The sequence below is a fragment of the Pan paniscus genome, chromosome 20 (genome assembly GCF_029289425.2).
Source record: "Pan paniscus chromosome 20, NHGRI_mPanPan1-v2.0_pri, whole genome shotgun sequence".
Classification (NCBI taxonomy): Eukaryota; Metazoa; Chordata; class Mammalia; order Primates; family Hominidae; genus Pan; species Pan paniscus.
The window spans coordinates 9102153-9129213 of record NC_073269.2 but is presented as its reverse complement, the minus strand read 5'-3'; the positions used below and the strand labels follow the sequence as shown (position 1 = coordinate 9129213).

The window sequence follows — 27061 nt, the reverse complement described above, 5'->3', positions numbered from 1 at the left end:
TTTTTTTTTTTTTTTTTTTGAGACAAGGTTTCGCTCTGTCACCCATGCTGGAGTGCAGTGGTGTGATCTTGGCTCACTGCAACCTCCACCTCCCAGGTTCAAGCTATTCTCCTACCTCAGCCTCCTGAGTAGCTGGGACTACAGGCGTGCGCTACCACGTCCACCTAATTTTTGTATTTTTAGTAGATATGGGGTTTCACCATGTTGACCAGGCTGGTCTTGAACTCCTGGCCTCAGGTGATCTGCCTGCCTCAGCCTCCCAAAGTGCTGGGATTACAGGTGTGAGCCACCATGACCGGCACCCAGCCCCCTACTTTATTTTTTTGAGACAGGGTCTCACTCTGCCACCCAGGCTGGAGTGCAGTAGTGGTGCAATCATAGCTCACTGCAGCCTCAGCCTCCTGGACTTAAGCGGTCCTTCCACCTCAGCCTCCTGAGTAACTGGGACTACAGGTACATGCCACGATGACGGGCTAATTTTTGTATTTTTGGTAGTGACAGGGTCTTACCCTGTTGCCCAGGCTGGTCTTAAACTCCTGGCCTCAAGCGATCTTCCCTCCTCAGCCTCCCAAAGTACTAGGATTACACGTGTGAGCCACTGTGCCTGGCCCCGTGACCCTTTTAAGGTCCAGGCTGGTTCTTCTACTGGCTGGTTCAATTCAATGGTCTTTTATTATATCTTATTTTATTTTTAATTACTTTGATTACCTTGAAATTCATCTGTGTTGAATGCAGTCTCATCATGCACCATGGACTTTGGAGCCTGACCACCTGGCTTTGAATCCCAGTTCTGCTACTCATGATCTGGGTGACCTTGGTTGAGTTACTTAACCTCTCTGTCGCTCCCTGAGCAGGTTAAATTAACCTCCCTGTCCCTCTGTCTTCTCACCCATTAAAAGGGCAATGATGATTCTGGATAGCACCTGCATAATGGGGTTGTTGGGGGAACTAAATGAGTTTAAAGTGTAACCATTCTTTTCTTTTCTTTTCTTTTCTTTCTTTCTCTCTCTCTTTCTTTCTTTCTTTTCTTTCTTCCTTTCTTTCTTTCTCTTTCTCTCTCTCTCCCTTTCTCTTTCTTTCTCTTTCCCTTTTTTCTCTTTCCCTTTCTCTCTTTCTTTCCCTTTCTCTCTTTCTTTCCTTTTCTCTTTCTTTCCCTTTCTCTCTCTTTCTTTCTCTTTCTCTCTTTCCCTTTCTCTCTCTTTCTTTCTTTCTCTTTCTCTCTCTCTTTCTTTTCCTTTCTCTCTCTTTCTCTCTCCCTCTCTTTCTTTCCTTCTGTGGGATCTAACTCTGTTGCCCAGGCTGGGATGCAGTGATTCAATTATAGCTCATTTTCAGCCTCAAACTCCCAGGCTCAATCAATCCTCCCACCTCAGCCTCCTGTGTAGTGGGGACTATAGACACTCACCACCATGCCCAGCTAAGGTTTTTTTTGTTTTGTCTTGTTTTGTTTTGTTTTTGCTAAGACGGGGGTCTCACTATGTTATCCAGGCTGGTCTTGAACTCCTGGGCTCAAGTGATCCTCCCATCTCAGCCTCCCAAAGTACTGAGAATACAGATGTAAGCCACTGTACCTAGGCAAAAAGTGACATTTTCTTAGAACAATTTTCAATACAGATTTCTGCTATTCCATGCAAAGTTATTCTTGAACACAAACATTTGTATGAAATGTTTCCTGGCTGGAAACATTGAATCCCTATGTACTTTCCTTCTTTTTTGAGATGGAGTCTCGCTCTCGTCGCCCAGGCTGGAGTGCAGTGGCACGATCTCGGCTCACTGTAACCTCGGCCTCCCAGGTTCAAGTGATTCTCCTGCCTCAGCCTCCCAAGTAGCTGGGATTACAGGCATGCACAATCACACCCAGCTAATTTTGTAATTTAATAGATACGGGGTTTCGCCATGTTAGCCAGGCTGGTCTTGAACTCCTGACTTCAAGCGATCCACCCGCCTCAGCCTCCCAAAGTGCTAGGATTACAGGCATGAGCCACCGCACCCAGGCCCTAGGTACCTTCCTTCTTTTATTCCTTTTTCCTCTTCTCTGCAGCCCTTGCTGAAGTTTCCTGGTGTGATCGGACACCAGGTAGGACAGGCCACCAACCATGCCTGCTGAGAAGGCCTGCCTGGGGACAGGAATTTGTCTGCAAATACAAGGGTGTCTACTGAGGGAGGGAAGTGTCTGAATTTGAGATGCTGAGGTCTGGGGCCCGGAGTGGAGATGGAGAGGATGGGACGGGGGTGGTTACCGGGGTAGGGGTGGAGAGATGCCGAGTGAGGCCAGCTGTGCTTCTGCTGACACCTAGTGGAAAGATGGAACTATTGTTCCTTTCAAGCGAGCCGTCTCTGTGAAGTAGCCACCTCTGAAACATCCACCTGACTTCAGGCAGGCAAATAGGCACTGAGGGGTGCAACTTGCCAGGAGTCGCACAGCATGTTGGCTGCCCTGAGAGAGCTTCAAGGACCCAAGAAACCATTTTATTTTATTTTTATATTTTTATTTGTTTATTTTTTGAGACGGAGTCTCGTTCTGTCGCCCAGGCTGGAGTGCAGTGGCGCAATCTCAGCTCACTGCAAGCTCTGCCTCCTGGGTTCGCGCCATTCTCCTGCCTCAGCCTCCCGAGTAGCTGGGACTACAGGCGCGGCCACCACAGCCGGCTAATTTTTTGTATTTTTAGTAGAGACGGGGTTTCACCGTGTTAGTCAGGATAGTCTCGATCTCCTGACTTCGTGATCCGCCTGCCTCGGCCACCCAAAGTGCTGGGATTACAGGCGTGAGCCACCGCGCGGGGCTGATTTATTTTATTTTGAGGCAGAGTCTCACGCTATCCCCCAGGCTGGAGTGCAATGGCGCGATCTCGGCTCACTGCAACCTCCGCCTCCCTGGTTCAAGCGATTCTCATGCCTCAGCTTCCCAAGTAGCTGGGATTACAGGCGCGCGCCACCACGCCTGACTAATTGGCGTATTTTTGGTAGAGGAGGGGGTTTTACCACGTTGGCCAGGTGGGTTTCAAATTCCTCACCTCAAGTGATCCGCCCACCTTGGCTTCCCAAAGTGCTGGGATTACAGGCATGAGCCACCGCGCCCGGCCCCAAGAAAAAGTTTTAAAGGAGTGTTTGGTTTGTTTGGTTGGTTGGTTGGGTTTTGGCAGATTAACGAGTTCTCAGGCCTTGATGGGGCTTCTGGGGGAGGTAACATGTTCTCCCAGGTTCGCCCCCTCCACCAGGAAGTCCACCTGTATTACTTCACTACCATCTCCAAACCCCAGGCCTTTTCTCTCCTTTGGCCGGCTGTGCATTTGTTCATAATTTCAACAAATGTTTACTGAGACTTAGTGACACAATAGGAAACAAAATGGACTAAAATAAATAACAAAAAATACTGCTAGTGAAGCTCATAGCCTGGCTAGGGAAATGGAGGTGAAATTAGCAAACAGATCTACAAATGTGATTATTTCAGAGACTAAAAAGCCATTGGGAGGACATCTTTATTTTTATTTTTTTGAGAGAGAGTCTTGCTCTGTCACCCAGGCCAGAGTGCAGTGGCATGATCTCAGCTCACTGAAACCTCCCCCTCCCAGGTTCAAGAGATTCTCCTGCCTCAGCCTCCCAAGTAGCTGGGATTACAGGCATGCACCACCATGCCTGGCCAATTTTTTTTTTTTTTTTTTTTTTGTAGAGGCAGGGTTTCAGTGTGTTGGTTAGGCTGGTCTTGAACTCCAGGCCTCAAGCTATCTGCCACCCTCAGCCTCCCAAAGTACTGGGACTGCAGGCGTGAGCCACTGCGCCGCCCTGGAAGGACATGTATAAATGATAGGTACCAAGTTTGTGAGTTCCAAGGTCAGGTAGGACAGGCTACCACTTAGCCAGGCTCAGGCAGGAAAGGCCCTCTGAGGAGGTAATCTTGGAACCAAGGTTTGAAGGAAGAGAGGGAGTGAGCCTTGGAAATACCTGGGTCCACCAGAGGGCACAGCCCGTGCAAAGGCCCTGCGGCAGGACTTCACCTGGTGTGTTGGAGGAACAGCGAGGAGGAGCAGAGTGAGCAATGGGGAGAAAGGGAAGAGGAGAGGGCAGGGAGGGGATGGGGCAGGTCATGCCAGACCTGTTGAGACATGGGGAGGCCTTGGGCTTTGACCCTGAGAGAGGTGGGAGCCATGGAGGGTTGTGAGCAGAGGAGGGATAGGAAGTGACTCAGGTGCTCAAAAGCACCCTCTGGTGGCTGCTGGTGGGGAGACAGCCTGTGGGGGGTGAGGGCAGGAACTGGGGTCCAGGTAGGGGTGACTGTGTTGGCTCAGGTGAGCTGTGCTGGAGGCTGGACCAGGGAACAGGCACTGAGTGGGAAAGCAGTGATTAGATTCTAGGTGCATTTTTGTTTTTTTGAGACGGAGTTTCACTCTTGTTGCCCAGTCTGGAGTGCAATGGCGTGATCTTGGCTCACCGCAACCTCTGCCTCCTCGGATCAATCAGTTCTCCTGTGTCGGCCTCCCGAGTAGCTGGGATTACAGGCACATGCCACCATGGCCAGCTATGTATTTTTAGTAGAGACAGGGTTTCTCCATGTAGGTCAGGCTGGTCTCGAACTCCTGACCTCAGGTGATCTGCCCGCCTGGGCCTCCCACAGTGCTGGGATTACAGGCGTGAGCCACCACGCCTGGCCTATCTGGGTGCATTTTGAAAGCAGTGTTAATCAAATTTACTGAGTGATTGGATATGGGTGGGAGAGTAGGGGCCCAGGGTGACTCCCAGGTTCTGGTTGAGTCCCTGGAAGGACGGACCTGCCCTCAGCCTAGGTGGTGGACATGGGAGGAATGGTTTGGGGGTCCAGTTGGGCCCAATGTGACTGCGTTGAATGTGAGACCCCATGAGCCCCCCATGTGGAGACATCAGGGGCTGCTGAACAGAGTCTGGACTTCAAGGGAGACTCAGGCTGGAGACGGGACTGTAGGCGATGCTGGCTGTAGGCGGGGTTTGGAGCCCGCTGGGGAGGGGTGTGGGTGGAGGAGGGAGGAGGCTGGAGGACTCAGCCCTTGGCCAGCAATGGAGAGAAGGGAAGACTGAAGGATGTCCCAGACAGGTTGGAGGGAAGTGCATGGTCTGAGGACAGAGCTCCCCGGAGCAGGAGGGATCCGGCGGGTCAGATGCCATGGAGAGGACGGGGACGGAGAGACTGACCTTGGAACCGGATGCAGGAGGGTCATCAGTGAGAAGAGTTTCTGGGGAGTGGTGGATGCGGGAGTCTGACTGTGTTGAAGCTCAAGAAAGAGCGACCGTGTAATTTATAGTCAAAATCAGGACCCTTTTTTTTTTTTGAGATGGAGTCTCGCCCTGCCACCCAGGCTGGAGTGCAATGGCGCGATCTCGGCTCACTGCAACTTCTGCCTCCCGGGTTCAAGAGATTCTCCAGCCTCAGCCTCCTAAGTAGCCGGGATTACAGGCACACACCACCATGCCGGGCTAATTTTTATATTTTTGTAGAGATGGGGTTTTGCCGTGTTGGCCAGGCAGGTCTCCAACTCCAGACCTCAGATGATCCGCCCACCTCGGCCTCCCAAAGTGCTGGGGTTACAGGCGTGAGCCGCTGCGCCTGGTCAATCAACACACTTTTGCGCAAGAAAGGGGGCACTGAGGGGGTGGGGGCATAAACTGGGACCGTCCTAGCCAAAGCCAGGTGTATAGTCACCTTAGCTCAAAATAGAATTGGAGGCTGGGTGCAGTGGCTCATGCCTGTAATCCCAGCACTTTGGGAGGCCGTGGCCAGTGGATCACCTGAGGTCATGAATTCGAGATCCGCCTGGCCAACATGGCGAAAACCCATCTCTACTAAAAATACAAAAATTAGCCGGGCATGGTGGCACGCCTGGAATCCCAGCTACTCGGGAAGCTGAGGCACCAGAATTGATTAAACACAGGAGGCGGAGGTTACAGTGAGCCACGATCACCCCATTGCACTCCAGCCTGGGGGACAGAGCGAGACTGTCTCAAAACAAAACAAAAAGATAATTGGAGAAGAGAAAGTGGAACTGGAGAATGAGGACATCTCATTAGATTCAGTGGGTTTTGCTCTAAGCAGAAACAGACACGTAAATGGGCAACATTATGATAAATTGTAGCAACCAGGATTTCGTGGCAGCTTAGTTAACAGGGAAGCATTAGAAGTCCGACAATAGGGGATTGGTTAATTAGTTGCAATTCATCAAACAATGGCTAATCCCTCTCTTGTGTCCCACTCCCCGAAAAGGTAAGTCAGAATTCTAACCCCCGAGTATCTAAGAACATGACCCTATTTGGAGATAGGGTCTTCACAAAGGCAATGAAGTTAAAATGAGATCATTAGGGTGGGCTGTAGTCTAATATCATGGGTGTCCTTATAAAAAGGGAACATGGGCTCGGCGCGGTGGATCACGCCTGTAATCCCAGCACTTTAGGAGGCCAAGGCGTGTGGATCACCTGAGGTCAGGAGTTCGACACCAGCCTGGCCAACGTGGTGAAACCCTGTCTCTACTAAGAATACAAAAATTAACTGGGCGTGGTGGCGGGTGCCTGTAATCCCAGCTACTCTGGAGGCTGAGGCAGGAGAATAGCTTGAACCCGGGTAGTGGAGGTTGTAGTGAACAGAGATCGTGCCATTGCACTGCAGCCTCGGGGACAAGAGTGAGACTCCATCTAAAAAAAAAATACACACAAAAAAGCCACTGGCTGGGCACGGTGGCTCACGCCTAGTAATCCCGGCACTTTGGGAGGTGGAGGCGGGCGGATCACGAGGTCAGGAGATCGAGACCATCCTGGCTAACACGGTGAAACCCCGTCTCTACTAAAAATACAAAAAATTAGCCAGGTGTGGTGGTGGGCACCTGTAGTCCCAGCTACTCAGGAGGCTGAGGCAGGAGAATGGCGTGAACCTGGGAGGCGGAGCTTGCAGTGAGCCGAGATGGCGCCACTGCACTCCAGCCTGGGCAACAGAGCGAGACTCCGTCTCTGTCTCAAAAAAATGAAATAAAAAAATAAAATAATAAAATAAAAAAAGCCAGAAAAGCACAATTATCATAGTGAGTTGTGTGTGTGTGTGTGTGTGTGTGTGTGTGTGTGTGTGTGTGTGTGTTTGACAAGGTCTCACTCTACCACTCAGGCTGGAGTGTTTGTCATGATCATGGCTCACTGTAGCCTTGACTTCCTGGGCTCAAGCAATCCTCCCACCTCAGCCTCCCAAGTAGCTGGAACTATAGGTGCACACAACCACACCCAGCTAGTTTTTATATTTTTTGTAGAGATGGGGTTTTGCTATGTTGCCCTTGCTAGAATACAGTCTTTTTTTTTTTTTTTTTTTTTTTTGAGACAGAGGTCTTGCTTGTTGCCCAGGCTGGAGTGCAGTGGCGAGATCTCAGCTCACTGCAAGCTCCGCCTCCTGCATTCAAGCTATTCTCCTGCCTGAGCCTTCCGAGTAGCCAGGATTACAGGCGTGTGCCACCATCCCCGGCTAATTTTGTATTTTTAGTAGAGATGGGTTTTAGCCATGTTGGCCAGGCTGGTCTCGAACTCCTGACCTCAGTGATCCGCCCGCCTTGGCCTCCCAAAATGCTGGGATTACAGGCGTGAGCCACCTCGCCCCGCCTAGAATACATTCTTAATGTTGTGAGTTTTAATATATCTACTTTTAATGTTTCAATATGGTTTCAACAGCATTCTGAGAGAAATAACCATTAAAATACGTAAAATCAGGACAGGGATAGTGGCTCAGCCTTGTAATCCTAGCACTTTGGGAAGCCAAGTCGGGAGGATTACTCGGGCGCAGGAGTTTGAGACCAGCTTGGGAGAGATAGCGAGACCCCATCTCTACTAAAAATTTTTTTAAAAATTAGCCAGGCATAGTGGCACCCACCTGTGGTCTCATCTACATGGGAGGCTTGCGGTGGGAGGATCCCTTGATCCCAGGAGGTCGAGGCTGCAGTGAGCTGTGATTGCACCACCGCACTCCAGCCTGGGTGACAGTGAGACCCTGTCTCAAAAACACCCCAAAACCCCTCAAAACACATAAAAACAGGCACAGAGAGGTACACATTTTAGACTCCAATAGAATTTGGCAAATCTCTACGAAAACTTGCCTCAATGGAAACTTTTGACAATTTGTTCATGATGGAGTTATTTACCAGTAATTAATTATTTTATTTTTATTTGTTTAAATTTATTTATTTATTTATTTATTTATTTATTTATTTATTTATTTTGAGACAGAGTCTCGCTGTCGCCCGGGCTGGAGTGCAGTGGCGCGATCTCCACTCAGTGCAAGCTCTGCCTCCCAGGTTCATGCCATTCTCCTGCCTCAGCCTCCCGAGTAGCTGGGACTACAGGCGCCCACCACCACACCCGGCTAATTTTTTTGTATTTTTAGTACAGACGGGGTTTCACCATGTTAGCCAGGATGGTCTCGATCTCCTGACCTCGTGATCCGCCCTCCTCAGCCTCCCAAAGTGCTGGGATTACAGGCGTGAGCCACCGCGCCCGGCTAATTTTTAAAAGAATATTATGGTCGGGCGCAGTGGCTCACGCCTGTAATCCCAGCACTTTGGGAGGCGGAGGCGGGCGTATCACTTGAGCTCGGAAGTTCAAGACCAGCCTGGCCAACATGGTGGAATCCCATCTCTACGAAAAATACAAAAATTAGCCTGGCATAGTGGCTCATGTTTGTAATCCCAGCTACTAGGGAGGCTGAGGCAGGAGAATAGCTTGAACCTGGGAGGTGGAGGTTGCAGTAAGTCAAGATTGTGCCACTGTACTTCAGCGACAACAGAGAGAGAAAAAAATATGTATTGAAATATTATTTATCTTGATTATTGAGTTTTTTGGCACCACCTTAATTTTTGCACCTGGTGCCAGTGCCTTACAATGCTTTAGTCTCCTCACCCTAATCCCAGCCCCGCAGGAGTGAGGGTGTGCAGAATTTTACAGCAGTCTGATTCTAAATTCTTGCCATCATCTTCCCACCTCTTCTACTGTCTCTTTAAGAAAATAAAGAGGCCTGGCGTGGTGGCACACGCCTGTAATCCCAGCACTCTGGGAGACTCAGGCGGGCGGATCTCTTGAGGTCAGGAGTTCGAGACCAGCCGTGACCAATATGGCGAAACTCCATCTTTAGTAAAAATACAAAATATAGTCAGGCGTGGTGGCGGGTGCCTGTAATCCCCGCTACTTGGGAGGCTGAGGCAGGAGAATCGCTTGAATCCGGGAGGCGGAGGTTGTAGTGAGCTGAGATTGCGCTACTACATTCTAGCCTGGGCAACAGGAGCAAAACTCCATCGGAAGGTAAACACATACACACACAGTTTTTCTTTTCAGAAAGCTCTTTTACAGTGTAGTTGGGGTCGGGCGCGGTGGCTCATGCCTGTAATCCCAGTACTTTGGGAGGCTGCAGGCGGGCGAATCACGTTGAGGTCAGGAGCTGGAAAGCAGCCTGGGCAACATAGTGCAGGCCCTCTAGTCTCTACAAAAAATACAAAAGTTAGCTGGGAGTGGTTGCACACGCCTGTAGTCCCAGCTATAAGGCACCGTCTCTACAAACGCATTTTAAAAAATTTAGCCAGGCGTGGTGGTCCACACCTGTGGTCCAAGCTACCCAGGAGGCTGAGGTGGGAGGATCGCTTGAGCCCAGGAGGTGGAGGCTGCAGGGAGGGATGATCGTACCACTGCACTCGAGCCTAGGCGACAGAACGAGACTCTCTCTAAAAAATACAAAAAACAAAACACACAAAAAAGTAGTTTGATCGAAAGCAAAATGGTGAATATCTGCAGAAACTAATGTGATATCAAGTATAGATTGATATTTATGAGATGAAAAGCTTTATTTGACCCCGGATGGGTTTGTGGGCCGTTTGACTTGCATTGTTTTAATGGAAGGTGGATTTATGATAAAGTGATAAACGTGTGTGGGTGGGTGGGTGTGTTGGAAAGGGTGTTTATTGGATTTCTTTTTGTCTTCCTTATTTTCCTTCTTTCGGTCTCTACTGTATCAAATACAATAACAGATATTCAGGAAGAGCGGATATTGCCTTAGCTGACTGTAGCCAGTGTTTCTTTGGTGGGACAACGCAACTATCACTGCAACATTATCTCTATAGGAGAATTTAAAGAACTATGACGCCTACCGGTTTCCGTAGTGTAGCGGTTATCACGTTCGCCTCACACGCGAAAGGTCCCCGGTTCGATCCCGGGCGGAAACAAATCAGCTGTTTTTCCTAATCGGAGAGTAATATACTATTTGAAATTCACCGAAAGAACGATTCTAGTCCCATTCTTTCTCTTTCGCCTTCCTCCTGCCTTTTAGACATTTTTATGGGATTTAAAAAACTTTTCCGTGATTGATGGCTCACGCCTGTAATCCCAGCACTTTGAAAGGCCGAAGAGGGCGGATCACCTGAAGTCAGAGTTCGAGACCAGCCTGGCCAAAATGGTGAACCGCCCCCCCTCCCCCACCCCGCCCCACCCCGCCCCGCCCCACCCCACCCCGCCCCACCCCGCCCCACCCCGCCCCACCCCACCCCATCTCTACTAAAAATACAAAAATTAGCTGGGCGTGGTGGCGTGCACTTGTAATCACAGCTACTTGGGAGGCTGAGGCAGGAGAATCATTTGAACCTGGGAGGTGGTGGTTGCAGTGAGCGGAGATCACGCCACTGCACTCCAGCCTGGGGGACCGAGCGAGACTCCGTCTCAAAACTAAGATGAAAATTTCAAACTCGCAAAAGTAACGCCGCATGCGTTGGCCGGGAATCGAACCCGGGTCAACTGCTTGGAAGGCAGCTATGCTAACCACTATACCACCAACGCATTCGTAGGTAGTATCCTCTCCGGATATCCTTAATAGTGGGGGATCATGGGTTTGACTGAGTGATACCAAGTCACAGGGGGGTGTCTCTCCCTAACCCACCGGAAGATGTCGTTCATGGGGCGTTACGCACCTTAGGCCGCCGCGCCGCGGGCTCCCCCCCAAGCGCCGCGGACGCCTTGGTACGTGCCTGGTGGTGTCCAATCCCAGGCCGCCGCCTGGGTCGCTCAACTTCCGGGTCAAAGGTGCCTGAGCCGGCGGGTCCCCTGTGTCCGCCGCGGCTGTCGTCCCCCGCTCCTGCCACTTCCGGGGTCGCAGTCCCGGGCATGGAGCCGCGACCGTGAGGCGCCGCTGGACCCGGGACGACCTGCCCAGCCCGGCCGCCGCCCCACGTCCCGGTAAGCAGCGCCCGCGCGCCTCGTCCCGCCCCGGCCGCGAGCCTGAACCCGCCATTGACCGGCCCCGCCTCGGCCCTGACCCTGCCCTCGCCATCGCCTGGCCTCCCCGCACTCCGGCGCCTCCATGCACCCGTCTGTGGGTCCCTCCGGCCCCCTGCCTCGTTTCCTCTCCGCCCCAGGCCCTCCTCCACCTTCTTTCCCTCCCCGATTCCTGCGCTGGCCAGGCCACCTCCCAGTTTCTCCCCTTCCCTGATGGGCTTCCCCACCCATCCCGTTGCTGCCCAGGCCACCAGGCTCTGACCCCTTCCGGAGGTGGCCGCACCCAAGAACGCCCTCGTAGCTGCAGACCTTGACACCCTCTCCCCTTTCGTGCAGGCTCTGGAGGTCCCGATCTCCTCCCTCTCCCCATGCAAATGCTGTATATGCACAGAGGCCACCTCCCTCGACCTGCATCCTGTCCTCACTCCTTTACCACTTCCTCCAACCTTCGCCCCGAGGCTTGGTCTCCCCGATCCAGTCCTGATCCTCAACCCTACTTGATCCCTCTATTAAGGGTATCCAGAGACTCTTTTTCCTGCCGAGGCGTTGGTGGTGTAGTGGTTAGCATAGCTGTCTTCCAAGGGTCCAGCCCACAGGGTTCAGCCCCCTTCTCTCAGCCTCCCTTCTCAGGCCTGTCCAACCGCCTACCTTCTTCCCACACAGCCTTAGGCCAGCCCTGACACTTCCCTGTTCACGCTGCCTCTGAGCCATCAAAAGTGGTCTATTCCCTTGGCCCCCACCCCCTGGTCTTCCCCAGGGGCCCCAGGAGGAAGTCACTTGCCTCCCAGGCAAGAACCAACGTGCTTTCGAGGAGCTGGGACTAAAGCCCAGGGGGTGTGGACCGTAGGCCCCAATCCCTGCATTCCTCCGCTGGGTCCCAGGGGAATCGGGGCCCGTGGGATGGCTTCTCTCCCAGATTCTGTCCAAGGCATGCAGACAGTGCTGCAGGGCTTCAAGGCAGAGCTAGAATCTAGCCAGGTAGAATCGGGCCTGACAGTCTGCAGCTCCTGAGTGGGGGAGGCTGAACGGCTGGCCGGTGCTTCCATTAACCTGCCACATTCATGACATGTTTATCCTATAAAGGTCTGTGTCCCACGCCTGCAGCTGGAATGGAGGCTCTCTGGACCCTTTAGAAGGTCAGTTGTGCTGGGGTTTGGCAGCCAGGAAGGCTGGGGTGTGGGCTGGTGGGATTCCTTTGCCTGCTCTAGAATATAGACATGGGCAGGAAATGGTTTTCTATGGCCCTGGGTGGTTGTCCTCCGCAGGGCAGTGGCTGCAGTTTTTTGTGCGCCTGCTGGAGGCTTTTCTTTCCACCCCTGTCCCCCTCTAGCTGCCCCTGGAAGGAGCTTTTTGAAGGCTTTGAGGAGAGGAAGGGGAGAGTGCTGATTTCAGCAGGATTTGGTGGAGGGGTGCCTGGATCCACCTACACTGCCTGACCCGGTCAGTAAATGGTGTGGATTCTGGCCCTGAAAGGACTTTAGTTTGAGTCTCCCCCTTCCTGTGGTTTTGAGTAGCTTGTTTAGTTGACAATGCTAGCTGTCATTTAGTTTGTGCTACATCAGACACTGTGTTAAAAGCTGTATGTGTGCAGTCTCATTCAATTCCCTTGGTGGCCCCAGGCGTAGATACTGTCATACCATGTTCTCGCTGGGGAAGTGGAAGCTCAGAGAGGTTCAGCGACTTCCCCAGAAGTGGCAGAGTCAGGATTTGAACCTTTCTCTCTGAGACCAGAGCCCACGCTTTTCACCACTGGACTGAGAGTGTGGCCAGTGATTTTTCGTGGTGACTTTATGCTTAACCTCTTCCCTTACAATCTCAGTCCTGTTCCCATGTGCTTCCCTCTCTTCTTTTGTTTTTGAGACAGAACCTCGCTCTGTCACCCCTGGAGTGCAGTGGCACGATCTTAGCTCACTGCAACCTCCGCCTTCTGAGTTCAAGCAATTCTTCTGTCTCAGCCTCCTGAGTAGCTGGGATTACAGGCTTGCACCACCACAGCTAGCTAATTTTTGTATTTTTAGTAGAGATGGAGTATCACCATGTTGGCCAGGCTGGTCTCGAACTCCGGACCTCAGGTGATCTGCCCGCCTCAGCCCCCCAAAGTGCTGGGATTAAAGGCGTGAGCCACTGTACCCAGCTGGCCCTCTCTTCTTTAAGCCTTTGGGCAACTGCGCATCATGGGACCTGGCTTGTCTGAGAAGGTAGTTGGGCACCAACCAAACAAGGGGCCCCTTTGACTTTAGACAGCATCCAAGAAAGCACAGTAGCTCATTCATTCAACCTGAAATGTTTGTTGAGGACCAGGCATGGTCTGGGCTCAGGCAATCTGTTGGGACCAGGATAGATGTGGCCTGCCCTGTGGAACTGACATTCCCGTGAGGAGTGCCCCCTTACCCACAGCAGGGTTTCTCAGCCTTGCCACTGATATTTAGGGTTGGGTCATTCTTGGCAGAGGAGTGGGAGGGGGGCTGTTCTGTCCACTGCAGAGGGTTGAGCAGCATCGCTGGCCTCCACTGGCCACATGCCTCCCCTCACCGTCCCAGTCGTCATAACCAAAAATGTCCCCTGGGGAGGCCGGTTATCCCCAGGTGAGACCCCTGGGTTAGGGGATTCCATGGATCCCCAAGAGACTGTGTCCCATGATCCTCTGCCCTACTAAGGTCCCAGGAGGCTGCACACATTGAAATCCTCACCCTGAGTGGGGAGGGAGAAAGGAGGTGAATCCCAGGAGCTGGGGGTCCCCCTCGTTTAGAATGCTTGTTCCATGGGAAGTTTATTCCAGTATTAATATGAGCGTAGGCGTTGAACTCAAGTTTCTCCCCAAGTAATGGATGCAGGGGTCTCCGGCTTGGCATTGCTGACATTTGAGGTGGGATCCTTCTCTGAGGTGGGTTATCCTGGGCACTGTGGGGTGCTAAGCAGCATCTCTGGGCTCCACCCACTCCATGCCAGGGTCACCCCCGAGTTGTGACAGCCACAAATGTCTCCAGACATTGTCCAGTGTCCCCTGAGGGGCCAAATTGCCCCCAGTTGAGAACCACTCTCCCTGGGGAAGGGGACAACTGGAATTATGGTCCAGGCCATTGTATCAGCGTCTGGGTGTGGTGATGGGGGTAGTCAGGTAGCATCTTCAGATGGGGTGCTCAGGAAAGACCTCTGAAGAGGTGGTATCAGGAGCCGCAGGGCAAGAAAGAGCAAGTCATATCAAAAGCAGGAACTGGCATTTCAGGCCACGGGGCGCATCGTGCAGAAGCTGTGTGCTAGGAGCGAGCAGGTGTGTCGAGGGACAAGAAGGAGGCAAGTGTGGCCGAAGGTCACGGTCAAGGGTGAAGCAAGTAGGCAAGGTCACCAGGGCCATCAGGGAACGGCCACAGTGAGGAATTTGGGATTCTTCTATTTCCAGCAGGTGCCCTGGTGTGATGTCCCTGGAGTCACTTGAAACTCCCAGGGACTTTACACCTTGAAAGGAACCTCCTGTTGAGAAAGATGACGGGCTCTGGCAAATGCCCAGAACCTCCTGCATTTCAGGGCAGGGCCTGAAGCATCGTCTCTTCAGAATGCCCTTGGCTTCAGGGTGCTCCCCAGAGGCTTGGGGGGCTGCCTGGAGAAATGAGGGGGCGAAGGGGGTAGGAGCGCCCACTCCCCACCTACTGGGGTTGCAGCCCTTTGATCTCTCCTCCCACTTGCCCACAGGCACCCCTGCCCTCCTGAGGTCAGCTGAGCGGTTAATGCGGAAGGTTAAGAAACTGCGCCTGGACAAGGAGAACACCGGAAGTTGGAGAAGGTGAGGTTGGCCTTGGAGGCCCTGATCCGTGAGGATGTGGCCCAGCTTCTGGAATTCCCCAACAGTCTAAGATCTGGAAGGCCCCTTCTTTCCCTCTCCCCTGGCTTCCCCAGCACGTCCCCAAGACTGTTCTGGTTATTTCAAGCGAGGAGGCAGTGTGGCGTAGTGCGGGGTCTCCCCCTCAGCACTGTGGACGCTGGGGCTGGAATGTTCTCTGGGGTGGGGCCGTCCCAGGCACTTCACGGTGCTGAGCAGCGTCCCTGGCCTCCACCCACTTCATGCCAGGAGCTCCCCTCAGTTGAGACAACCACAGATGTCTCCAGATGTCGCCAAGTGTTTGCTGGGGGCAGAATCACTCCTGGGTAAGAACTGCTGATCTCAGTGTAAGGATGTGGGTTTTGGGCTCCAAGAGACTGGGGTTCCACTCCCCTTCCTCTCTGGGTGACATTGGACAGGCCATTCAACCTCACTGAGTCCATTTTTATTTATTTATTTATTTATTTATTTAAGACGGAGTCTTGCTCTGTTACCCAGGCTGGAGTGCAGTGGCACGATCTTGGCTCCCTGCAACCTCCATCTCCCGGGTTCAAGCGATTCTTCTGCCTCAGCCTCCCAAGTAGCTGGGAGTACAGGTGCGTGTCACCACACCTGGCTAATTTTTGTATTTTTAGTAGAGACGGGGTTTCACCACATTAGCCAGGATGGTCTCGATCACCTGACCTCGTGATCTGCCCGCCTCGGCCTCCCAAAGTGCTGGGATTACAGGTGTGAGCCCATTATTTTGGTCCTGAAAATGAGGAGGATCCCAGAACTGAAGAAGTCCCCCAAAGTCAGGTGTGGATGGAATGTGGTTAGACACACAACCCCCGGGGCAGTCAGTAAACTCCATGTCTCAGGGCCTGGCACGAGATGAAAAGGCGGTAGGAATTCCTCGACCCTGCGAACCTTTCTCAGTATTCAATTTTCTAATACTCTTAGGCTTGTTTGCTTCAGTGGAGCATGCTCAGCTGGGAAGGGAATTGAAGAATGGACCGGGGAAGACGGGGACGGTGTGAAGGGCTATGATTGGCCCAGCCATGGGCTCTAAAACCGGGTGGTCCCAGCGTCTGGTGGGCACATGCCTTAGGGGTCAGTTACTGAAGAGGATCTGTGTCCCTTCCCTTATCTGCACACACTTAGTGTCCCACCTGGGCACAGGCTGCTGGGTGACTCTGTAAAGGTTGCTCATCAAAGCTAAAGGCCCAGGCAGTGCTGGGGGCAGTTTGGGTAGGACAGAGGGTGGCATGCTGTTTCCCCGGCAGCCCCCACTTGCAGGGGCACTTGCCTGGCCTGGGCCGGCTGCCCAAAGTCCACCTTGAGGCATTTCCCCATCCAGCGCATGGGTAGGACCCTGTCCTCACCACCCCCATATGCCCCTTGCCCCACGCCAGCCAGGGGCTCCCACCTTTCTTTCTGCCTTATCACCTTGTGGTCGGCCTGAACTCAGAACTGCAGTCAGCACTGAATCTACAGTTCCTTCTAGGCGTCCAAATACTTCCCCCATCTCCAACTACTCCCCCGCCCCTGCTCGCCACCAAAGCACCAGCTCAGACACAGACATCACAGAGCTTTGGAGCTGGGCACGGTGGCTTGCACCCCTCTCATCCCAGCTATTTGCTAGACCGAGGTGGCAGGATTGCTGGAGCCCAGGAGTTTGAGACCAGCCTGGGCAATATAGCAAGACCCCATCTCTTAAAAAAAATGAAAAATTTAAAAAGATCACAGATCTGCCACCCAGCCTTGACAGAGGCCGTACTAGGAGGTCTGGAGCTGTTTGCTGGTGGTGTCACAGGCCGCAGAGGCACCCAGCTGATTGGCCGAAGGAAGGAGTAGGTAGACTTGAGTAAGTGGCCTGGAATCCATCTCTGCAGCTGTGTCAACTCTTGACTCCCCTGAGCCACAGCATAGGGTGGTGCTAGGAGGAGAAAGCCCATCACAGGCTAGCCCTCGCTCCCTCACTCTTGCGCCAGCCTCTCTGCAATCCGGGCTGTGCCCCCGGGTAGAAGAGAGGTCAGCGGAGGGCCAGGCTCCAGCACCAAGCCTTGGCCTGTCTGGAAGCTCAAGCTAAAGAGTCTAGCCACATCCAGAAGATTCCTGGAAGTTTCTCGCGATGTTTCATTTCATTTCTCATCTCCGGGATCGAATTTTTGCTTCTTGGGCTATCAGTGGTGATCAGAGGCAAGATAATTTTTATTGTTCTTTGCAATGAAAACAAGCCACGCGGGTCTATAAGTGCTTCCGGGCAGGCTCTCAGCTTATGGGTGGCCCCTTTGGGAGCTCCGAAGGTCACATTTTTTCTTTGCTGCCGTGAGCCAGGCTTGAATTGGGGCAGCACAGCTTAGAGGGGTGCTTAGGCCGCTCAGAGGAGCTCCCTGGGCTCAGTTTTCTGGGCTTGCTGCCAGCAGTGCTCGGGGCAGTGGGGGTTCTTGAGTGCTCAGGCGGTCCTGGTCCCAGCCGCTGCCTAACGCTGCTTGTGGCTCCCCACTGCCCTGGAGGGGACCTGCAGCTCTGCAGTGGGCGCGGACATCCTGTGTGTGACCTGAGAGCCCTGTAAGTGCTGATGTCCTTTGGTTCGTGTCTTTATTTCTGTCTCAGGAGGAGCTGAACTAACAAACTGTGCTCCTTCTGGCTGGAGGGCAGGACACGCTGGCCCTGCCTGGATGAAGTAGGATGAAACAAGGGAAGCATTTTCCCCTGTCATTTCTTTGGGGTCGAGTTGGAGAGGGACCTCCAGAAATCAGCCCACAGCCGTGATACTCAGAAGCCACTTTCCCAAGGGGTCTTCCGCCCCATGAGCCTTTCATATGTCCCTTGCTGAGGTGGCTTCTACTCTCCTTGGCTTACGGGACCTTCCCACAGGACACGGGTGTCTCGCAGAGCACAGCATGGGCAGCTCTCTGGGTTCCCACAGGCTGTGGGTGTCTCACAGAGCACGGCACAGGCAGTTCTCTGGGCTGCATTCTGTGGCTTTTCCTGCTGTAATTGCTGGGCTTATCACACAGCATGTCAGTGGGAGGCCGGGGGCCGGGCTGCCTCCGCTGAACCCCTTTTGCTCATTCACTCGGCTCTGATTGGGAGCGAACTCCAGTGACCTCCCAGCCTCAGTTTCCCCACCTGTAGAATGGGCTGTCACAAGCCCAAGTAAGGCCCAAATGAGGTGACAATTGCAGGTCGTGATCTTTCCTTTTTTCTTTTTTCTCAGACAGAGTCTCACTCTGTCGCCCAGGCTGGAGTGCAGTGGCACGATCTCGGCTCACTGCAAGCTCCGCCTCCCAGGTTTACGCCATTCTCCTGCCTCAGCCTCCCGAGTAGCTGGGACTACAGGCGCCTGCTACCACGCCCGGCTAATTTTTTGTATTTTTAGTAGAGACGGGGTTTCACCGTGTTAGCCAGGATGGTCTCGATCTGCTGATCTCATGATCCTTCCGCCTTGGCCTCCCGAAGTGCTGGGATTACAGGCATGAGCCACTGTGCCCGGCCAAGTCCTGATCTTTCAAAGGCGCTCGTTGACATCCTTGCAGCTCTTTCTCCCCTTCCCTCTCAAAGCAGGCTGGGGCCCTTTCTCTTGCAGTGGTTACCCTGTGGGGTCTCCTCTTGGCAAGAGGCAGAGTCTTCTGGGAACTGGCACACTGCAGAGTCAAGGCGGCCCACTCATCTCTGCCCTTTACTTCTCTCACACCCAGTCCCTGCTGTCCACTCCCGCGGGTTTTCCCACTTCCTCCAAGCAAGCAGCGACTTCCCCAAGCTAAGCTGTTGGTCCCGGAGGACAGGGCTTCTGGCAAGGTCGGCAGTCACTCGGAGCCCACAAAGGGAAGCGAGACCAGCCCCGGTGCCACCCTTTCCAGACCACTGGCTCTCGCAGAACTGGGTCACTGCGGCCATGTTTAGATTTCTGTAAAACAAATATTTGCCTGGCCAGTCCAGTCAGGTCAAGGAGTGTGCTAAGTGACGAGGGCGGGAGTGGGGTGGTGGGAGATGTGACACCGCAGCGGCCGCTCACGGTGGCTGCTTTGCGGACCCAGAGTGTCCTGAGTGGGAGGAGAGAGTGGGATATTCTTTGGGGAAGGGTGCGCCATTCACCCTTTCACCTGCACCTCCCACATCCCGAGGCTCTGGAACTTCCAGTGAAGGCCAAGCATCTCCCCGGCTGGACAGCAAGCCAACAGCACAGGTGACCAGGATGGATTTTCATTCCTTCATGCCTGGGCCTCTCCCGAGACCCAGCGTGTCTCCCCGCGGGCCCACTGAGAGATAATCATTCCACAGTGCTCCGTGGAATGCCTGCCACGTGCCAGCCACCAGCTAAGGTTCTGGGAGCACAGCTGTGAATGGGACAGACATGGGGGAGACAGGGGTCCCACAAATAACCGCTGTGATGAAGGTGGAGGGAGGGGGACAGCCAGGTGGCGTGTGAAAGATGAGCAGAAAGACCAGCTTCAGCGTGGATGGTGTGAAAGGTTTCTGAGGGCCTGCCAAGTACTTCAGCTGAGATCTGATTAGAAGCTGGCCAAGCAGGCTGGGTGCAGTGGCTCATGCCTGTAATCCCAGCACTTTGGGAAGCTGAGGGAGGCAGATCACTTGAGGTCAGGAGTTCGAGAGCAGCCTGACCAACATAGTGAAACCCTGTCTCTACTAAAAATACAAAAAAAATTAGTTGGGCATGGTGGCAGGCACCTGTAATCTCAGCTACTTGGGAGGCTGAGGCGGGAGAATCGCTTGAACCTAAGAGGCAGAGGCTGCAGTGATCTGAGATCACGCCACTGCACTCCAGCCTGGGAGACAGAGTAAGACTCTGTCTCAAAAAAAAAAAAAAAAAGTATATATATATATAAATATATATCAAAGAAGTTAAGCAAAGTGAGGAAAAATGCACTCCGAGCAGGAGGGCCAGCATATGCAAAGGCCCTGCGGTGGAAAGGAATTTGGCCTGTTTGAGGAGCTGAGTGAAGGCTCATTTGGCTGGGTCACAGGGATAAGAAGGATGAGATTCAAGGGCTTGGCAGGGGTCGACAGCAGCCTTGAGGTGGTGGTGAGAACTGGTTGTTATCCTGGGGACTGTGGAAAACCAGGAAGGGTTTTAAGTGATGGGGTCTTGGCAGTGGATGTGGAACATCCTGGTGGGAGGTGGTTTCAGTCATTCAGCCAAAGCCAAGCATGGTGGCTCACACCTGCAGTCCCAGCAACTTGGGAGGCTGATGCAGGAGGATTGCTTGTGGCCAGGAGTTTGAGACCAGCCTGGGGAACATAGTTGAGACCCCCATCTCCAAAAAGAAGAATGTTTTTAAAAATCATTCATTTGAGAGGTGATGGTGGCTTGAATCTTAGCAGCATTAGTGACATGGAGAGAGGTAGACCAACCCAAGAAGGGTTTAGGGAGTGGGGAAAGCGGCAGGGGTGGGGCTCGTCTGGAAGAACCTGAGTGCCTCGCAAGGGGCAGCATTGGGGCAGCTCGTAGGTAAAACAGTTCTCCTTTTTCATAGTCTTTGTTTCCTCCCCGCAGCTTCTCGCTGAATTCCGAGGGGGCTGAGAGGATGGCCACCACCGGGACCCCAACGGCCGACCGAGGCGACGCAGCCGCCACAGATGACCCGGCCGCCCGCTTCCAGGTGCAGAAGCACTCGTGGGACGGGCTCCGGAGCATCATCCACGGCAGCCGCAAGTACTCAGGCCTCATTGTCAACAAGGCGCCCCACGACTTCCAGTTTGTGCAGAAGACGGATGAGTCTGGGCCCCACTCCCACCGCCTCTACTACCTGGGTAAGCCGGGCCCTGCAGGCTGCTTGGGCGGGGACAGCATCTGGGACCGCAGTTCCCTGGTCCTCTCTGTTCCCAGAGGTCCACAGGAGTCGGAAGATCTGCTCGGATGGCTGGGCCCTGGGCATGCTGTCCTTCGAGGCTCAGCCACAGACAGCTCTGACTACAGGGAAGGGCTGCCGCGGGGTGGGTGGGGCGGCCCCCGGAGGGTCAGCCGTGCAGGGAGCCATGCACAGGGCAGCCCCGCTCCTCCATGTGGCCAGGATGCCATGGCTCAAGCCGGCCCTGTGGCTCCGAGCCCGGAGATTGTTTCCAGTGCTAGTCAGCCGGGTCCACCCCCTGAGTCACTTCCCAGCCACCTGGTCCGGGCTGGGTGGAGCTCGTGACAAACAGGACTGGACTGAACCATTCCCAGGGGGAGTCGGGAGTAACTCCAGGAGGAGCTCGCCGTGGAGGCGCGTCAAGAAGGATCCCGAGGTCCCGGGAAAGCCGCCCGGATGGCAGAACCTGGTTTGCCGCCGGTGACAGCACAGGGGCGGCTTGCCACGCGCTTGCAGCCCCTGCTGCAGGCTCTGGATCAACACTTCCTCCTCTGGGCGTGTGCCTGCACGCAGCTCCTCCTGCAGCGTCTGCAGTGCCTCATGGGACTGGGCTCCTCTGCACCACGAGTGCCTTCAGGGCACGGGTTAGGCTGCATGTCCTCCAGCAGCTTCTGCAGCCACTGTGGGCCTGGCTCCCGTGAGGTGGGCAGCGGATATTCGGATGGTGCCCACTGCACCCACAGGCCTTAAGAGCTGGGAGGAAGGACACCTTGGAGAGATCAGCCAGGCCTGTGTCTTTGAAAGCAGCGTGACACATGGCTGGGGACCAAAGGCAGCGTCTCTCCCGCTTGGCACCATGGACATTGGGGCCAGATCGTTCTCTGGGGTGGAGCCGTCCGGCCACTGCAGGGTCCTGAGCAGCGTTCCTGGCCTCCACCCACTCCATGCCAGGAGCAGCCACATCCCAGTGGTGACAACCACAGATGTCCTCAGACATCGCCAAGTGTTCCTTGGGGGTGGGGTGGCGCTGGGATCCTTGTCCAGACCGCTGCACTCATCCATGGGACTCATGGTGGTGCCCTCAGCCCCTGAGCCCAGGCCCGCGTGTGCTGCAGCCCCCAGCCAGCATTGGAACCAGTGAACGGCCGTCATCCTCTGCCTGAGGCTGACCACATGCTAACAACAGTGACCGAGGTGGACACCAGGTGGCTGTCTTCTTCCGCCATCAGCGCAGTCCCTCTCCACAGACAGGCTTGTGTGGGAATCAGATGGTGGTTTGGCAAACAAAGAATTTAAAAGGAAGAATCATCCAGAACAGGGGTCGGCAGGTGACAGCCGTCTTCAGAAGTCAGGTTTTCCTGGTCCCTGTTACTTCCTGACATCTTTGGCTGTTCTCAAGCTACAGCAGGAGAGTCACCGCAACAGAGGTCATATGGCCCACGTAGCTGAAGACATTTACTGTCTTCCTTTTATTTTTCATTTTTTTTTTAGAGATGAGGTCTCACTCCGTTGCCCAGGCTGGAGTGCAGTGGTGTGATCACAGCTCACTGCAGCCTGGAAATCCCTGGCTCAGGTGATCATCCCGACCTCAGCCCTCCAGGTAGCTGGGACTACAGGCACGTGCCACCATGCCCAGACAATTTTTTGTATTTTTTGTAGAGATGAGGTTTTGCCGTGTTGCCCAAGCTGGTCTTGAGCCCCTAGGCTCAAGCAATCCTCCTGCCTCAGCCTCCCAAAATGCTAGGGTTTCAGGCATCAGCCACTGCACCTGGGCTGTCTGAGCCTTTAAGAATGCTGGCCAACTCTAGTCTGGGAGAAATTGGACTGAAATGGCTTGAGTTTCAGTTACCTGAGAGAGCTTGGCTGTTACGACTACAAGTGTACAGACCACGGCTGCCATGGGCCGTTGCCTCTTTTTTATCCTGTGGCGTCCACAGTCTCGGGCCACTTGCTCCCTTTGGGGTTGCTGTCCTGGTCAGGGCATTTGGAGGAGTTTTCTGTGGCTGCCATTGTGAAAATGATTCATACTTCTGGAGGGCAGAAATCCAAGATCAAGGTATCATCAGGGCCACGCTCCCTCTGGAGGCTCCAGAGGAGAACCAGTCCTGGCCTCTTGCAGCTTCTGGTGGCAGCTGGCATCCCTTGGCTTGTGGCCACAACGTTGGAACTTCTGGCCTGATGGTCACACAGCCTCCTCCTCCTCCTCTCCTTCTCTTCTGTCTGAAATTCCCCTCTGCCTCCTTTTTTTTTTTTTTTTTTGAAATGGAGTCTCGCTCTGTCACCCAGGCTGGAGTGCAATGGCGCGATCTTGGCTCACTGCAACTTCCGCCTCCTGGGTTCAAGCGATTCTCCTACCTCAGCCTCTCGAGTAGCTGGGATTACAGGTGCCTGCCACCATACCCAGCTAATTTTTGTATTTTTAGTAGAAGCAGGGTTTCTCCATGTTGGCCAGGCTGGTCTCAAACTCCTGACCTCAGGTGATCCACCTGCCTCAGCCTCCCAGAGTGCTGAGATTACAGGCGTAAGCCACCGTGCCTGGCCTGCCTCCCTCTGATAAGGACTCATGATGCCATCTGGCTCACTTGGGTAATCCAGGATCATCTCCTCAGCTCAAGAGCCTTCACTTAATCCCAGCTGCACAGGCCTGTCTCTCTGTGTAACGTAGCCTCCACACCCGAGCCCCAGGATGTGGACACCTCTCTGTCAGGGCCATCATTCAAATCTCCGTGGAGCTGCTAAAAGGGACAGAAACCCTCCAAGCTCATCTGAGCCATGAAGGACCCCTGGAGTAAAGGTAGAGTGGCATCTCATGGAACCCAAGAGCAGAAAGCCCAGTGGACCTCAGGAAGCAGCGCCTGAGAACCAGAGCCTTCCAGAAGCCAGGCATCCGTCCGTGCCTGGGTCCACCCCACCTGTCCTCCGCAACCCCTCCACAGCCCCCGGGATTCCATGCCTCAGGTTCTAGCCACCAGCAGAAACGGAGGAACTTTCTCCAAATGTCCGGGACAAAGATTCAGATTGACTCCGCATAGATGAGCTCGTCGGGTCGCCTGTGGCTCGTGTGTGTGTCTGGGGCTGGGACGGGCAGGTCCTCACAGGACACGGGAGGTGCTGAGGGCCCACCCCAGTGGGCATGAACTTGGCAGAAACCCCAGAACGTACCTAGAGTAGCTCAAAAACCAGACTGCCCCTTTCGGGGTGAAATTCACCCTTCAACGACTCCAGGCTGTCACTTCACACGGTCAGGGGCAGCACTGAGCTCACGTCACATCCAGGTTCTCGGGGCAGGCCTCCCCCCAGCCCCTGAGTAATAATAACACTTCTTAGCACTAGCCCAGCGTCCAGACTCCAAGGCCAGGCCTGGCCTGCTGCTCAAAGCATGGGACCTGTCCCCTCAGCAGGCACCAGGTTTGCTGTGGGGCATGTGGAGCTAATCACTGGGCCCCTCCGGAACGGCTCTTTCAGATCCACATGATAAAGCCCCCAGCGTCAGGCTAGCAGGAGCAGCGGGGGAACGTGCGGTTCCTGCTGCTGGGAAGATGGGCTGGGGCCGGCTCAGGTTCCAGGCCTCAGACTGCAGCATTGGGAAACGCTCCCGACCCCGCCCCTGCCCCACGTGGATCAGCCTCTCCCCACTGCAAACGGTGACTTCTGTGGCTGGAGGAGGCCACAGGGTTCCAGACAGTTCTGGAACTCCCTCGAAAGGGAAAGCAAGAATTCCTGTCTCCCAACGTCCCAGGGTGAGATCCAGGGGAGAGCCCTAGCCCTGTGTGGATCACGATCCCCCGCCAGGCCAGCCACTCGAGGCCACAGCGTGCAGTGACGGGAAATGGTGTTTGCACAAGCCTGGGTCACCGGGGCATGGGTGGGTGACAGGTTGGCATCAGGTGTGTTTGCAGGGGCAGAGCTGGTGAGGGAGGTCAAAGGAGGGATGGGGCAGCAGAAATCCACAGCTCTTGGCGGTCACCTCTAGCCCTTGCCTCAAAGGCCAGTTGTCACCATCATAGTGCCAGCAGCAGCTCGCCCGAGGAATGTGCTGGCAGGGGCCATTTGGTGATCATTGATTAATCAGCCTAGAAGGAGGTGGCCCTGGTGTCCTTGGCAAGTCTGTGGCTTTGATTTCCTGTTTGGAAAGCTCCAGCTCTCCCGGAGAGTCCCTGTGGACTAGCTGCCCAGGCCCTCCCATCCCTCCCACCCCTCCTGTTGGCCCAGGGTGCTTTTTAAAAATTGAGATGTAATTCACATTGCACAGTTTCACTTTTGAAGGTGTGAAACTCAGTGGCTTTTAGTCACGCATTCACAGAGTTGTGCAGCCATCACCATTGTCTACTTCTAGAACATTCACTCGCCCCAAAAAGCAACCCCATCAACCATCACTCCCAAGCCCCGGGCAACCACGAACCCACTTCCTGTCTCTGTGGATTGGCTTGTTCTGGACATTTCACACGAGCGAAATCACACATCACTTGACCCTCATCCCCATGGGCGGCCGGACGGGCAGGGTCCTGGCAGCTTCAAGGGCTCTTAGAGATTGAGTCGTGTTTCCAGCACTTGCGTTCTTTTGCTCACCCCTGAGTCTCCGCATGATTTTTCTCCTTCCCACACACATCTCACTGAACTTTGCATTTTTCATAAATACACTTTAAAAGGAACCCTGTTAATCTAATCTTTTTCTTTAAGTACATCCTTCCGTCACTACTGTACTTCACAAGCGCGCTTCCTCATGCGTGGGAAACCTGTGTTCCTTGCCACAACTAGAAGTTGCTGTTTCTTTCTTTAAAAAAAAAACCAAACAAACAACTGGCCGGGTGTGGTGGCTCACGCCTGTAATCCCAGCACTTTGGGAGGCCGAGGCAGGCAGATCACGAGGTCAGAATTTCAAGACCAGTCTGGCTAACATAGTGAAACCCCTGTCTCTACTAAAACTACAAAAAATTAGCCGGGTGTGGTGGTGTGCTCCTGTAATCCCAGCTACTCGGGAGGCTGAGGCAGGAGAGTCGCATGAACCCAGGAGGTGGAGGTTGCAGTGAGCCAAGATTGCGCCATTGCACTCCAGCCTGGGTGACAGTGCGAGACTCTCTCTCAAGAAAACAAACTTTTAGGTTCAAGGGCACATGTGCCGGTTTGTTCTTTGGGTAAACTTGTGTCACGGGGGTTTGTTGTATAACTTATTTCATCACCCAGGCTAGTACCCGATAGTTATTTTGTCTGCTGCTCCCCCTCCACCCTCCACCCTCCAATAGGCCCCAGTGTCTGTTCTGCTCTATGTGTCCATGTGTTCTCATCATTTAACTCCCACTTATAAAGTGAGAACCTGTGGTATTTGGTTTTCTGTTCCTGCATTAGTTCTCTAAGGATAATGGTCTCCTGCTCCATCTATGTCCCTGCAAAGGCCATGATCTCATTCTTTTTTATGGCTGCAGAGTACTCCGTGGTGTATATGTACTACATTTTCTTTATCCAGTCTACCGTTGATGGATTTAGGCTGATTCCATGTCTTTGCTGTTGTGAATAGTGAGAAGATTCTGTTTCATCCCACTGAACCCACAGCTACAGTCACCCCAAAAGCAGCAGCAGAGGAGTTCCCACAAGGGAGTGCCCTGAACCATCCCCAGATGGGGCTGGTTGGGATTCCAAAGAAAGGAACCCTAAATGCCAGGGGGATGAGTCCAAAGCATTTTCCAGGGGGCCTTCGGTGCAGGGTGGGCTTCAGTGTCCTTGCAATGGGCATCAGAGAAAAGGCGCGTTCTACAGCCAGGTGTGTCCTCGGCAAGGGGGTCAGGGTATGGAGTTTATGTGAGGGTTTAAGGATTTTGGCTCAGGGCCGGGGCTGGCTTTCGGTATTTATCAGTGCCTGGGAATGTTCTAGGCTCTGGTTCAAGCCTGTAGGGAAAAACCTGCAGCTGGCTGAGCCACAGAGGTCAGGGCAGTCTGTGATTTTCAGTCAGGACACAGAAAGCAAGCAGGAGGAACTGGAGGACCCTGCGGCTGCCTGTAACAAGAAATAAAAATGGCACAGATATTACTAATTAAGCACTAATCCCAGAGGCGGCGAGCTTGTGGCCTTCCTGTTCTCCTCTTAAAAGCAAGCAAGGGCCGGGTATGGTGGCTCATGCCTGTTATCCCAGCATTTTGGGAGGCCAAGGTGGGCGGATCACCTGAGGTCAGGAGTTCGAGACCAGCCTGGCCAACATGGTAAAAC

General features: G+C 53.8%; 1 protein-coding gene and 2 non-coding genes across 7 annotated transcripts in view; 2 read left to right on the top strand and 1 right to left on the bottom strand.

Annotated features, from left to right (window-relative positions):
- Window positions 1-10129: 10129 nt before the first annotated feature.
- On the top strand, window positions 10130-10202 carry TRNAV-CAC (transfer RNA valine (anticodon CAC)). The gene has a single exon. It is a non-coding gene; the product is annotated as a tRNA-Val (tRNA).
- A 535-nt stretch (window positions 10203-10737) lies between these two features.
- TRNAG-UCC (transfer RNA glycine (anticodon UCC)) lies at window positions 10738-10809 on the bottom strand. Its single transcript has one exon. It is a non-coding gene; the product is annotated as a tRNA-Gly (tRNA).
- Window positions 10810-10949: 140 nt separating this feature from the next.
- DPP9 (dipeptidyl peptidase 9) overlaps window positions 10950-27061 on the top strand; it is a 50203-nt gene continuing 34091 nt past the window's right edge. For 2 of the 5 annotated variants that reach the window (XM_063599790.1, XM_055102891.3), the window contains exons 1-4: window positions 11037-11205; window positions 12328-12380; window positions 14935-15025; window positions 20565-20821. In XM_063599790.1, coding sequence (XP_063455860.1) covers window positions 14970-15025; window positions 20565-20821 — 313 coding nt within the window. In that variant the 5' untranslated portion in view covers window positions 11037-11205; window positions 12328-12380; window positions 14935-14969. Of the gene's footprint in view, window positions 11206-12327; window positions 12381-12579; window positions 12685-14934; window positions 15026-20564; window positions 20822-27061 lie in introns of those variants that run through there. The other 3 variants (XM_034944170.3, XM_055102890.2, XM_008972637.4) reach the window with 3 other exon arrangements.